Below are 14387 nucleotides of genomic sequence, written 5' to 3' on the forward strand. Positions count from 1 at the left end.
TAACAACACTCGTTTTGTTGCAATTGAGTGAAAAACCAGGGACTAGTTCGCAAAAGTAGGTTTTTCCTATATTGATGCATATTTAACGAACGGTGTGACTGACAGCAGTGGTTTGAGTGTCAAACTGTTTGGTATAAGCAGGCCTATCATATGATATGTATTTTGTGTGGTTGCGCAAAAGGTTGTGTGATACACAACCCATTACACCTTAAAATTGCGTAAAATCGCCCCCTAGAGGCCGATTTCTTTCAAAATTCTTACAGACCTCTAGGTCCATAAGTCGAACATACCCAGCGAGTTTCGTTCCGATCGCTGCTTGTTAACCTTGCTAAATGGCTGCACAATTTTAATTGGCTAATGGCGGCCATGTTTTTTGAGATGTGTCATTGTCCTTATAATATGTCATGGCAAACTGGTCAAAGACACTGCATGCCAAATTTCAAGCTGATCGGACTAACGGTTGTAAGGTTAGGGTCATTTTATGGTTTTTAAGCTTTATAGCGCCACCATGTGGCCAAAGTCCGCTGTTTTTGCACTGTCACCTCAAATTAAGCTTATACATGTGTGTACCAAGTTTGGTGAGGATATCTCATTCCTTTCAAAAGTTATAGCTACAATTAGCATTTAGCTTCAATTAGCATTGAACATTGTTGTGTACTGTTTCGTGCGAGAAAAAAAAATTCAACTTTTTTTTGATAATTATTGATATTCAGTGTCCAGAGAACATTTCAGAGCTGGTTTGGTTCAGATTGGGCAAAAAACCTAGGACTAGTTTGCAAAAGTAGGTTTCGGACAAATCGCGATGTAGCGGGAAAACGGTCCAACGTAGAGAAAATCTGGGTCACTCCACTTTTGTTTGGGCTGACCCAAGGATTCCAAATTTGTAATTTTTTTGAGTCTACGACAAACGGTGTACAAATGGCGGCCAAAATATTGGGTTTTGGCGCAATAGCGCCACCTATAGGCCGATTTGGCTGATCTTCGGTGAGAATGTAGTGTACCGGAGTACTACCATCTGACCAAGTTTCAGCTCTCTCGGACTTACGGTTTGGTCTGGGCAATAGTGACTTCGGCAGAATAATAATAATAATAATAATAAAAATCCTTACAAATACAATAGGGTTTCAGCGCTTCGCGCTTGACCCCCTAATAATAAATATAGCTGCAAGCAGCAATTAACGGGGGTCAAGCAGTTTAGCAGGATACGGTTATATAGCAGTTAGGACGCCTGTAAGTAGTTTATTCGACAATGAAATATACGATAAGAGTGTTGGAGTTTATAGATTGAGCTAACAAACGTTTGATCAAACACTCCAGAAATGCAACATCAGTTTTTACATATTGACAAATTTTTAATGAACATTTCGAGTGAACGCTTTTATGTCAAAGTGAGCAGTATAAGCAGCCCTATGATATAATGTGTAGATCGAGTCATGGCACCTTAGACAGAGACACGACATGTCAAATTTCTAGTTAATCAATAAACGGTTACTCAGATACAGTGATTTTACAATGTATAGCGCCATCATGTGGCCAATGTCTACGAGTTTTATGCTATGACCTTAGACTGACCTTTTGCATACGTGTAACAAGTTTGGTGAAGATATTTTAATTCCTTCATGAGTTATGGCTATTTTAGCTCTTCTTAATAAAAATTACAAAAGGGCAGTGAATAAGCTATTAATGATCTCCTACTGCCATCTAGTGGCCACGGTGTAATTCATTTATGTGATTACAGCCATTTAGGTGTGCATAAACATAACCCTTCTATAATTGAGCATGTTCTAACTATATAAAATGAAAAATTTGTATTTTATTAAAATAATTAAAAATCTACAGAGTAAAAAGTGTGAAAAGCTTTGACTAAATTTGATCTTAAATGGATTAACTGTGTTCATGCCATGTCAGTTTGGGATTCAGAATGCATTACATAACATTACATCACATTCTTTGCTATAGAGCAGTAAAATAAACAATAAGTGGTCTGTTACTGCCATCTAGAAGCCACAGTTGTGATTTTCTTTACATGTTTTAAAACAAGGTGTTTAATCATAGAACCAGTTTTACCTATTAGAATTATTATGAAGAGGTTAACTGGGACCAAATTAGATGTTTAATGCATAACAGTGTTTACATCAGGTCAAAATGTGATTCAGAATGATCCTAAATGCAATTTCCCTGACTTTAAACTCAAAAAATGTAAAACAACAAAGGTATGCAAATGTTTTGAACAATAAATAAGTGGTCTTGTTGTGACATCTAGTGGTTAGAAATGGTAGGTGACAGTTAAATGTCTGTGTTATAGTGGCTAAAATGATAGAATATTGAAAATGTGTTTTTGAGACCTTTAAACATCCAAGATGGGCAAAAAAATTAACTTGTAAATCATTTCAGTGAAAAGTGTGTAAATGAAGCACATTTACTGCATTTTTAAGCCATTTTAGCATGTTTTTAGGACCATTTCTACTATTATAGCGCCACCTATTGCCCAATCTCCACAAAATTTTGCATGTTTATTCACATTGATTTGCCACATCTGCTCACCAATTTCTGTGATGTTTTCGGTTTTCCTTATTAGTTTACAGGCATGTAGGTTCGTGTAGACACGCCCCTTTTGTTAATGAGCCTGCTACAGCTATCTAAAATGGAAAGTTCAACTTTTTTTTGATAATTATTGATCTACTCAGTCCAGAGGTTCATACAACACTGGTTTCGTTGCGATTGAGTTAAAAACCAGGGACTAGTTCGCAAAAGTAGGTTTTGTTTATATTGATGGTTTTTTAATGAACAGTTTGAGTAACAGCAGTGGTTTTAGTGTCAAACTGTTCAGTTTGAGAAGACCTATCATATGATATGTAGATTAAGTGTTTTTTGTGAAATAGTGTGTAAATGAAGCAAATTTACTTTATTTTTAAGCAGTTTAGCATTATTTAAAGACTATTTTTGCTATTATAGCGCCACCTATGGTTTGATCTTCACAAAATTTTGCAAGTTTCATCTCGTTGATATGCCACATGTGCTCACCAATTTCTGTGTTGTTTTGGGCTTTCCTTATTGGTTTACAGGCATGTAGGTTCGTGTGGACACGCCCCTTTTGTAAATTAGCCTGTTACAGCAAGCCAAAGTGAAAAGTTCCACTTTTTTTTGATAATTATTGATCTACACAATCCAGAGATTCCAACAACACTGGTTTCGTTGCGATTGAGTGAAAAACCAGGGACTAGTTCGCAAAAGTAGGTTTTTCCTATATTGATGCATATTTAACGAACGGTGTGAGTGACAGCAGTGGTTTTATTGTCAAACTGTTCGGTATGAGCAGGCCTATCATATGATATGTATTTTGTGTGGTTGCGCAAAAGGTTGTGTGATACACAACCCATTACACTTTAAAAATGCGTAAAATTGCCCCCTAGTGGCCGATTTCTTTCAAAATTCTTACAGACCTCTAGGTCTATAAGTCGAACATACCCAGCGAGTTTCGTTCCGATCGCTGATCGTTAACCTTGTTAAATGGCTGCTCAATCTTTATTGGCCAATGGCGGCCATGTTTTTTGAGATGTGCCAATGTCCTTATAATATGTCATGGCAAACTGGTCAAAGACACTGCATGCCAAATTTCAAGCTGATCGGACTAACGGTTGTAAGGTTAGGGTCATTTTATGGTTTTTAAGTTTTATAGCGCCACCATGTGGCCAAAGTCCGCTGTTTTTGCACTGTCACCTCAAACTAAGCTTATAAATGTGTGTACCAAGTTTGGTGATGATATCTCATTCTGTTCAAAAGTTATAGCTCCAATTAGCATTTAGCTTCAATTAGCATCGAACATTGTTGTGTACTGTTTCGAGTGAGAATAAAAATGTCAACTTTTTTTTGATAATTATTGATATTCAGTGTCCAGAGAACATTTGAGAGGTGGTTTGGTTTAGATTGAGTGAAAAACCTAGGACTAGTTCGCAAAAGTAGGTTTCGGACAAAACGCGATGTAGCGGGAAAACGGTGCGTCGTAGAGCAAAAAGTGCAGCTGTGCACTTTTGTTAGGGCTAACACAAGGATTCAAAAAATGTAAAGTTTTTGAGTCTACGACAAACGGTGAACGTATAGCGGCCAAAAATGTCCAAAATGTTGGTTTTTGGCGCTGTAGCGCCACCTATGGTCCGATTTGGTTGATCTTTGGTGAGAATGTAGTGTACCGGGGTACTACGATCTGGCCAAGTTTCAGCTCTCTCGGCCTTACGGTTTGGTCTGGGCAATAGTGACTTCGGCAGAATAATAATAATAATAAAAATCCTAACAAATACAATAGGGTTTCAGCGCTACGCGCTTGACCCCCTAATAAATATAGCTGCAAGCAGCAATTAACGGGGGTCAAGCAGTTTAGCAGGGTAAGGTCATATAGCAGTTAGGACGCCTGCAAGTAGTTTATTCGACAACGAAATATACGATTAGAGTGTTAAAGTTTATAGATTGAGCTAACAAATGTTTGATTAAACACTCCAGAGAAGCAACTTCGATTTTTACATATTGACAAATTTTTAATGAACATTTCGAGTGACCGCTTTTAAGTCAAAGTGACCAGTATAAGCAGCCCTAAGATATAATGTGTAGATCGAGTCATGACACCTTAGACAAAGACACGGCATGTCAAATTTCTAGTTAATCAGATAAATGGTTACTCAGATACAGTGATTTTACAATGTATAGCGCCACCATGTGGCCAATGTCTACGAGTTTCATGCTATGACCTCTGATTAACCTCTTGCATATGTGTAATAAGTTTGGTGTAGATATTTCAATCCATTCATGAGTTTTGGATATTTTAGCTCTTCCCAACAAAAATGACAAAACTATATCACTATATAAAGTAATAATTTTGTGTTTTATTAAAAGAATTAAAAAATCTACAGAGTAAAAGGTGTGACAAGCTTTGACAAAATTTAATGTTAAATGCATTAATTGTGTTCAGTTCATGTCAATTTGGGATTCAGAATGCATTACATTACATAACATTCTTTGCTATAGAGCAGTAAAATAAACTATAAACTATGAGTGGTCTGTTACTTCCATCTAGTTGCAACAGTTGTGATTTTCTTTACACATGTTTTAAAACAAGATGTTTAATTATAGAACCAGTTTTGCCTATTAGAATTATTACACAGAGGTTAACTGTGACCAAATTAGATGTTTAATGCATAGCAGTGTTTATATCAGGTCAAAATGTGATTCAGAATGATCCTAAACGCAATTTCCCTGATTTCAAACTCAAAAAAATGTAAAACAACAAAGGTATGCAAATGTTATGAACAATAAATATGTGGTCTTGTTGTGACATCTAGTGGTTAGAAAGGGTAGGTGACAGTAAAAAGTCTGTGTTATAGTGGCTAAAATGATAGAATATTGAAAATATGTGTTTTTAAGACATTTAAACATCCAAGATGGGCAAGAAAAATTAACTTGTACATCATTTCAGTGATAGGTGTGTAAATGAAGCACATTTACTGCATTTTTAAGCCATTTTATGATGTTTTTAGAACCATTTCTACTATTATAGCACCACCTATAGCCCGATCACCACAAAATTTTGCATGTTTATTCGCATTGATATTCCACATGTGCTCATCAATTTCTGTGATGTTTTGGGTTTTTCTTATTGGTTTACAGGCATGTAGGTTCGTGTAGACACGCCCCTTTTGTAAATGAGCCTGTTACAGCTATCTAAAATGGAAAGTTCAACTTTTTTTTGATAATTATTGATCTACTCAGTCCAGAGGTTCATACAACACTGGTTTCGTTGCGATCGAGTTAAAAACCTGTGACTAGTTCGCAAAAGTAGGTTTTGTTTATATTGATGTTTTTTTAATGAATGGTGTGAGTAACAGCAGTGGTTTTAGTCTCAAACTGTTCAGTATAAGCAGACCTATCATATGATATGTAGATTAAGTGTATTTGTGAAATAGTGTTTAAATGAAGCACATTTACTTTATTTTAAGCCATTTGGCATGTTTTTTAAGACTCTTTTTGCTATTATAGCGCCACCTATGGTTTGATCTTCACAAAATTTTGCAAGTTTCTTCTCATTCATATGCCACATGTGCTCACTAATTTCTGTGATGTTTTAAGCTTTCCTTATTGGTTTACAGGCATGTAGGTTCGTGTGGACACGCCCCTTTTGTAAATTAGCCTGTTACAGCTAGTCAAAGTGAAAAGTTCAACTTTTTTTTGATAATTATTGATCTACACAGTCCAGAGATTCTAACAACACTGGTTTCGTTGCAATTGAGTGAAAAACCAGGGACTAGTTCGCAAAAGTAGGTTTTTCCTATATTGATGAATATTTAATAAACGGTGTGAGTGACAGCAGTGGTTTTATTGTCAAACTGTTCGGTATGAGCAGGCCTATCATATGATATGTATTTTGTGTGGTTGCGCAAAAGGTTGTGTGATACACAACCCATTACACTTTAAAAATGCGTAAAATTGCCCCCTAGTGGCCGATTTTTTTCAAAATTCTTACAGACCTCTAGGTCTATAAGTCGAACATACCCAGCGAGTTTCGTTCCGATCGCTGATCGTTAACCTTGTTAAATGGCTGCTCAATCTTTATTGGCCAATGGCGGCCATGTTTTTTGAGATGTGCCAATGTCCTTATAATATGTCATGGAAAACTGGTCAAAGACACTGCATGCCAAATTTCAAGCTGATTGGACTAACAGTTGTAAGGTTAGGGTCATTTTATGGTTTTTAAGCTTTATAGCGCCACCATGTGGCCAAAGTCTGCGGGTTTTGCAGTGTCACCTCAAATTGAGCTTATACATGTGTGTACCAAGTTTGATGATGATATCTCATTCTGTTCAAAAGTTATAGCTCCAATTAGCATTTAGCTTCAATTAGCATCGAACATTGTTGTGTACTGTTTCGAGTGAGAATAAAAATGTCAACTTTTTTTTGATAATTATTGATATTCAGTGTCCAGAGAACATTTGAGAGGTGGTTTGGTTTAGATTGAGTGAAAAACCTAGGACTAGTTCGCAAAAGTAGGTTTCGGACAAAACGCGATGTAGCGGGAAAACGGTGCGTCGTAGAGCAAAAAGTGCAGCTGTGCACTTTTGTTAGGGCTAACACAAGGATTCAAAAAATGTAAAGTTTTTGAGTCTACGACAAACGGTGAACGTATAGCGGCCAAAAATGTCCAAAATGTTGGTTTTTGGCGCTGTAGCGCCACCTATGGTCCGATTTGGTTGATCTTTGGTGAGAATGTAGTGTACCGGGGTACTACGATCTGGCCAAGTTTCAGCTCTCTCGGCCTTACGGTTTGGTCTGGGCAATAGTGACTTCGGCAGAATAATAATAATAATAAAAATCCTAACAAATACAATAGGGTTTCAGCGCTACGCGCTTGACCCCCTAATAAAAATCTTAACAAAAACAATAGGGTTTCAGCGCTTCGCGCTTGACCCCCTAAATATAGCTGCGAGCAGCAATTAACGGGGGTCAAGCAGTTTAGCAGGGTAAGGTCATATAGCAGTTAGGACGCCTGTAAGTACTTTATTCGACAACGAAATATACGATTAGAGTGTTAGAGTTTATAGATGGAGCTAACAAATGTTTGATTAAACACTCCAGAGAAGCAACTTCGATTTTTACATATTGGCAAATTTTTAATGAACATTTCGAGTGACCGCTTTTATGTCAAAGTGACCAGTATAAGCAGCCCTATGATATAATGTGGAGATCGAGTCATGGCACCTTAGACAAAGACACAGCATGTCAATTTTAAGTTAATCAGAAAAATGGTTACTCGGATACAGTGATTTTACAATGTATAGCGCCATCATGTGGCCAATGTCTATGAGTTTTATGCTATGACCTTAGACTGACCACTTGCATATGTGTAACAAGTTTGGTGAAGATATTTTAATTCGTTCATGAGTTATGGCTATTTTAGCTCTTCTTAATAAAAATGACAAAAGAGCAGTGAATAAGCTATTAGTGATCTCCTACTGCCATGTAGTGGCCACGGTGTAATTTATTTATGTGATTACAGCCATTTAGGTGTGCATAAACATATCCCTTCTATAATTGAGCATGTTCTAACTGTATAAAATGAAAATTTTGTATTTTATTAAAATAATTATAAATCTACAGAGTAAAAAGTGTGACAAGCTTTGACTAAATTTGATCTTAAATGCATTAACCGTGTTTATGCCATGTCAGTTTGGGATTCAGAATGCATTACATAACATTACATCACATTCTTTGCTAAAGAGCAGTAAAATAAAAAATAAGTGCTCAGTTACTGCCATCTAGAGGCCACAGTTGTGATTTTCTTTACACATGTTTTAAAACAAGGTGTTTAAATATAAAACCAGTTTTACCTATTAGAATTATTGTAAAGAGGTTAACTGGGACTAAATAAGATGTTTAATGCATAACAGTGTTTACATCAGGTCAAAATGTGATAAAGAATGATTCTAAATGTAATTTCCCTGACTTTAAACTCAAAAAATGTAAAACAACAAAGGTATGCAAATGTTATGAACAATAAATAAGTGGTCTTGTTGTGACATCTAGTGGTTAGAAATGGTAGGTGACAGTTAAAAGTCTGTGTTATTGTGGTTAAAATGATAGAATATTGAAAATATGTGTTTTTGAGACCTTTAAGCATCCAACATAGGCAAAAAAAATAATTTGTAAATCATTTCAGTGATAAGTGTGTAAATGAAGCACATTTACTGCATTTTTAAGCCATTTTAGCATATTTTAAGGACCATTTCCACCATTATAGCGCCACCTATAGCCCGATCTCCACAAAATGTTGCATGTTTCTTCATATTGATATGCCACATATGCTCATCAATTTCCGTGATGGTTTGTCTCTTCCTTATTGGTTTACAGGCATGTAGGTTCGTGTAGACACGCCCCTTTTGTAAATGAGCCTGTTACAGCTATCAGAAGTGAAAAGTTCAACTTTTTTTTGATAATTATTGATCTACTCAGTCCAGAGGTTCATTTAACACTGGTTTCGTTGCGATTGAGCTAAAAACCAGGGACTAGTTTGCAAAAGTAGGTTTTGTACATATTGATGGTTTTTTAATGAACAATGTGAGTGACAGCAGTGGTTTTAGTCTCAAACTGTTCAGTATGAGCAGACCTATCATATGATATGTAGATTAAGTGTTTTTTGTGAAATAGTATGTAAATGAAGCAAATTTACTTTATTTTTAAGCGATTTAGCATTATTTAAAGACTATTTTTGCTATTATAGCGCCACCTACGGTTTGATCTTCACAAAATTTTGCTAGTTTCATCTCGTTGATATGCCATATGTGCTCACCAATTTCTGTGATGTTTTGGGCTTTCCTTATTGGTTTACGGGCATGTAGCTTTGTGTGGACACGCCCCTTTTTAAAATTAGCCTGTTACAGCTAGTCAAAGTGAAAAGTTCAACTTTTTTTTGATAATTATTGATCTACACAGTCCAGAGATTCTAACAACACAGGTTTCGTTGCGATTGAGTGAAAAACCAGGGACTAGTTCGCAAAAGTAGGTTTTGTTTATATTGATGGTTTTTTAAAGATCGGTGTGAGTGACAGCAATTGTTATAGTGTCAAACTGTTCAGTATGAGCAGACCTATCATATGATATGTAGAATAAGTGTATTTGTGAAATAGTGTTTAAATGAAGCACATTTACTTTATTTTTAAGCCATTTGGCATGTTTTTAAAACTATTTTTGCTATTATAGCGCCACCTATGGCTTAATCTTCACAAAATTTTGCAAGTTTCTTCTCATTGATATGACACATGTGCTCACCAGTTTATGTGATGTTTTGGGCTTTCCTTATTGGTTTACAGGCATGTAGGTTCGTGTGGACACGCCCCTTTTGTAAATTAGCCTGTTACAGCTAGCCAAACTGAAAAGTTTAATTTTTTTTTGATAATTATTTATCTACACAGTCCAGAGATTCTAACAACACTGATTTCGTTGCAATTGAGTGAAAAACCAGGGACTAGTTCGCAAAAGTAGGTTTATCATATATTGATGAATATTTAATGAACAGTGTAAGTGACAGCAGTGGTTTTAGTGTCAAACTGTTCGGTATGAGCAGGCCTATCATATGATATGTATTTTGTGTGGTTTTGCAAAAGGTTGTGTGATACACAGCCCATTACACCGTAAAATTGCGTAAAATCGCCCCCTAGTGGCCGATTTCCTTCAAAATTCTTACAGACCTCTAGGACAATGAGTCAAACATGCCCAGCGAGTTTCGTTCCGATCGTTGATCGTTAACCTTGCTAAATGGCTGCACAATTTTAATTGGCTAATGGCGGCCATGTTTTTGGAGATGTGCCTTTGTCCTTATAATATGTTATGGCAAACTGGTCAAAGACACTGCATGACAAATTTCAAGCTGATCGGACTAACGGTTGTAAGGTTAGGGTCATTTTATGGTTTTTAAGCTTTATAGCGCCACCATGTGGCCAAAGTCCGCTGTTTTCGCACTGTCACATCGAATTGAGCTTATACATGTGTGTACCAAGTTTGGTGATGATATCTTATTCCGATCAAAAGTTATAGCTCCATTTAGCATTTAGCTTCAATTAGCATCAAACATTGTTGTGTACTGTTTCGAGTGAGAATAAAAATGTCAACTTTTTTTTGATAATTATTGATATTCAGTGTCTAGAGAACATTTGAGAGCTAGTTTGGTTTAGATTAAGTGAAAAACCTAGGACTAGTTCGCAAAAGTAGGTTTCGGATAAATCGCGATGTAGCGGGAAAACGGAGCGTCGTAGAGCAAAAATTTCTGCTATACACTTTTGTTCAGGTTAACCCAGGGATTCAAAAAATGTAAAGTTTTTGAGTCTATGAGAAACGGTGAACGAATAGCGGCCAAAAATGTCCAAAAAGTGGGTTTTTGGTGCCATAGCGCCACCTATGGTCTGATTTGGCTGATCTTTGGCCAGAACGTAGTGTACTGGGGTACTACGATCTGGCCAAGTTTCAGCTCTCTCGGCCTTACGGTTTGGTCTGGGCAATAGTGACTTCGGCAGAATAATAATAATAATAATAATAATAATAAAAATCTTAACAAAAACAATAGGGTTTCAGCGCTTCGCGCTTGACCCCCTAATAATCACACACTACTTTACTAATCAACTTCCTCGAGAGCTTACCGTTCTGCAATTTAAGAAAACACATGCAATTACAAAAAACGCCAGCATATTATTAAAAGATCCTCATCAGTCTGACATGTTGCAAACACATAAAAACACACTGCATTTTCCCAACAACGCAAACAAATTAAGAAAACACCTGCACTTTCTTACAACACATGCATGGAGTACAACAGAAATGCTTTAAGGGGACCCTAAAATGTGACGGACACGACTATTTAGGTCAATAAAATACAAAAGACAAGGAAATCGTGTAATCAGGATGTCAAAATAAACAAAAGTTCACCTTTCAAAGATCACATACAACTTCACTGAGCAATGGTCAATTGAAGGAACACAATTATAATTTGCTAAAAACATTTTACATATCCATAGAAACACCTCTAATATTGCCTGCAGGGCTGAACTGGGTTTATTCCCGCTAAACTTAGAGATTTAGAAACGAGCTGTTCAGTTCTGGCTGCACTTGCATCAGTCTGACCCCCAGTCTGTCCAATATAAAGCCCTTCTGGCTAATGAAAAACCTACAGTGTCTCATCCTCTAAACACACTGGTATCTGAACTTCTTAAAAAAACACAAACCGAACCCATCCCCAAACAAAACCTTCATAAACAAATTGACAAAGCATTAAAATATAATTATGATGAAAAACTAAAAACTGAATTCAACCTCCAGACTAAACTTCAATGTTATTCGGCCCTAAACAGAACCACACAGTTGGCAAATTATTTATCATTAAAACAATTAAAAGAAAAATACATTCTTTCTAAATATCGCCTCTGTGATCATGACCTAGAAATAGAAAAGGGCAGATATAAAAAATCCTGGACTCCTAAAAAACAGAGATTATGCAAACAGTTTGACACAAACCAAATAGAGGATGAAACACACTTCCTTCTGTTCTGCCCCAAATACACCACGACTAGAGAAATATTTTTCCCCCAATTTAAAACATTTACTAATTCATTTTTTAATTTTAATGACTCAGAAAAACTTTACAATGTACTCAGAGACAATGAATTGACATCTAGACTTGCTGTAAAATATGTATACACCCTACACACCATAAGAAATGGTTAATGTAAATTTATGTATATTATTTAAATAATTTAAACTTGTTATTAATATTATTATTATTATTATTATTATTATTATTATTATTATTGTTCTATTTATCAAATGTATTCAGTTTTTTGTCATTATTTCTTATCTACTGTATTACTATTATAATTTTTTATTTATTTTATTTTTTTATGGTTTTAATATATTGCATATTTAAATTGCTTTGGCAATACTGTACTGAATGTCATGCCAATAAAGCAACTTGAACTTGAACTAGTCACAGCCCATTAAGCAAATCCCAGCCAGGTCCGTCACGTTTTTGGGTTTTTGAAACATTTCTGTTGTGTTCTGTGCTATTTGCATGTGTTGTGAGAAAATGCAGGCGTGTTTTTTTATGTTTTTGACACATTTTCTGTTGCATTTTCACCTTTTGTCTGTTGGTTCTACTCGTACATCCTCATAGAGCTTGTGTTTGACTCCATGTTTTATCAGTGAGTCCAGAACTGCTGCGACTGGCGGCAGCTGAGACAAGGTCCTGTCAGTCATCAGACACACATTACGTGCTCCCATGTTCTGCAAATCCTGATCAAATCATGCAATAACAACTAATGACCGTCGGCACCAAAACTGAACTGAACAGAGATTTTAAAGTATTATGCAAACATTAAGTAGGGCTGCACGGTGGCGCAGTGGGTAGCACAATTGCCTCAAAGCAAGAAGGTTGCTGGTTCGAGCCTCGGCTGGGCCAGTTGGCATTTCTGTGTTGTTTGCATGTTTTCCCCATGTTCGCATGAGTTTCCTCCAGGTGCTCCGGTTTCCCCCACAAGTCCAAAGACATGTACTATATGTGAATTGGGTAGACTAAATTGTCTGTAGCGTATGTGTGTGAATGAATGTGTATGGATGTTTCCCTGTGATGGGTTGCAGCTAAAAGGGCATCCGCTGCATAAAACATATGCTGGATAAGTTGGCGGTTCATTCTGCTGTGGCGACCCAAGTTTAATAAAGGGACTCAGCCAAAAAGAAAATGAATGAATGAATGAATAAACATGATGTAGTTTTCTTTAATCCTTCCCTATTTGCAATTGTATTTTTTCTAATAATTCCTGAAACTTTGAATTGCTAGCACTTCTCATGAGTATTTACATCTTTATGAAAAATCGCTTGCTGTATCCTTCATTTATTTATTATCATTATATTAAATAAAAGTGCTGATACAAGAATGATATAATTGTGATTTTTGTTTTATTATTTAAAAAAAGAAGGTTTACCATGCCAATTTCTCTGGTAACTCCTGCTCCAAACCTTATATTTGAACAAGCCATCTGAAAAACAAATTTGAAATTAATTATTCTCATTATAACGATGTTGAGATGTGATTTCTACATAATTACACAAACATATGATTGCATCTTTTTGCCTGACATTCATTAGAGACATAGTTCACCCAAAAATGACAATTCAGGCATCATGTGCTCAACCTCGACTTCTTCCAAACCAGCTTGAGTATTTTTGTTCTGTTGAAAATCTTTTGAAGGAATTGAGAAATCTGTAACCATTGACATGTCATAATAAGGAAGTCAATGGTTACTGATTTACAACATTTTTAAAAAGATCTTTTGTGTTTAACAGAACAAAAAGAAATCTCAATCTAGTATGGAAGTCAAGGGTGAGTAAATGTTAACAGAATTGTCATTTTTGTAAGAACTGTCCCTTTAAGAGGAAAGTGTTTTGCTATAAATGTTAATAATTTAAAACTGGAAAAATGTTTAAAAAAAAAAAAAGAAGAAAAAAAAAGAGGTGAAACTATATTTCACAAACAGATATTTTATAATAAATGCATGCATGTTGTGCACTTACTTCAAAAGCATAGTCTGTTTTCCTGTCACAAACATGAGCCTCACCTGCAGAAGCTATACACACAACATGTTGTTATATACAACATATGTCCATTTTAATCTGAGAAAAATCCCTGAAATACTTTACCTCGGTTATAAGAGTGAGAATATGCTTGAGAATGAGCGGGGCATCTGCACCTATAAAACACGGAACAAATCCCTATTCAACTGAAAGCAAAAATGAGTTGTAACTTACAGGACAACTCAGTATTTTATTTTAAAAATCATTTAAAATAAATGAAGATTTCAACA

General features: G+C 35.8%; 1 protein-coding gene and 1 long non-coding RNA gene across 2 annotated transcripts in view; both read right to left on the reverse strand.

Annotated features, from left to right (window-relative positions):
- adhfe1 (alcohol dehydrogenase iron containing 1) overlaps positions 1 to 14387 on the reverse strand; it is a 31112-nt gene that overhangs the window by 16412 nt on the left and 313 nt on the right. The window contains 4 exon segments of the mRNA NM_207086.1: positions 12665 to 12819; positions 13509 to 13562; positions 14098 to 14150; positions 14224 to 14273. Coding sequence (NP_996969.1) covers positions 12665 to 12819; positions 13509 to 13562; positions 14098 to 14150; positions 14224 to 14273 — 312 coding nt within the window.
- On the reverse strand, positions 2578 to 8797 carry LOC141379254 (uncharacterized). The gene is made up of 3 exons (XR_012395763.1): positions 8093 to 8797; positions 7453 to 7980; positions 2578 to 7401 (listed from the first exon to the last, which is right to left on the reverse strand). It is a non-coding gene; the product is annotated as an uncharacterized lncRNA (long non-coding RNA).

The sequence above is a fragment of the Danio rerio genome, chromosome 2 (assembly GCF_049306965.1).
Source record: "Danio rerio strain Tuebingen ecotype United States chromosome 2, GRCz12tu, whole genome shotgun sequence".
Lineage (NCBI taxonomy): Eukaryota > Metazoa > Chordata > Actinopteri > Cypriniformes > Danionidae > Danio > Danio rerio.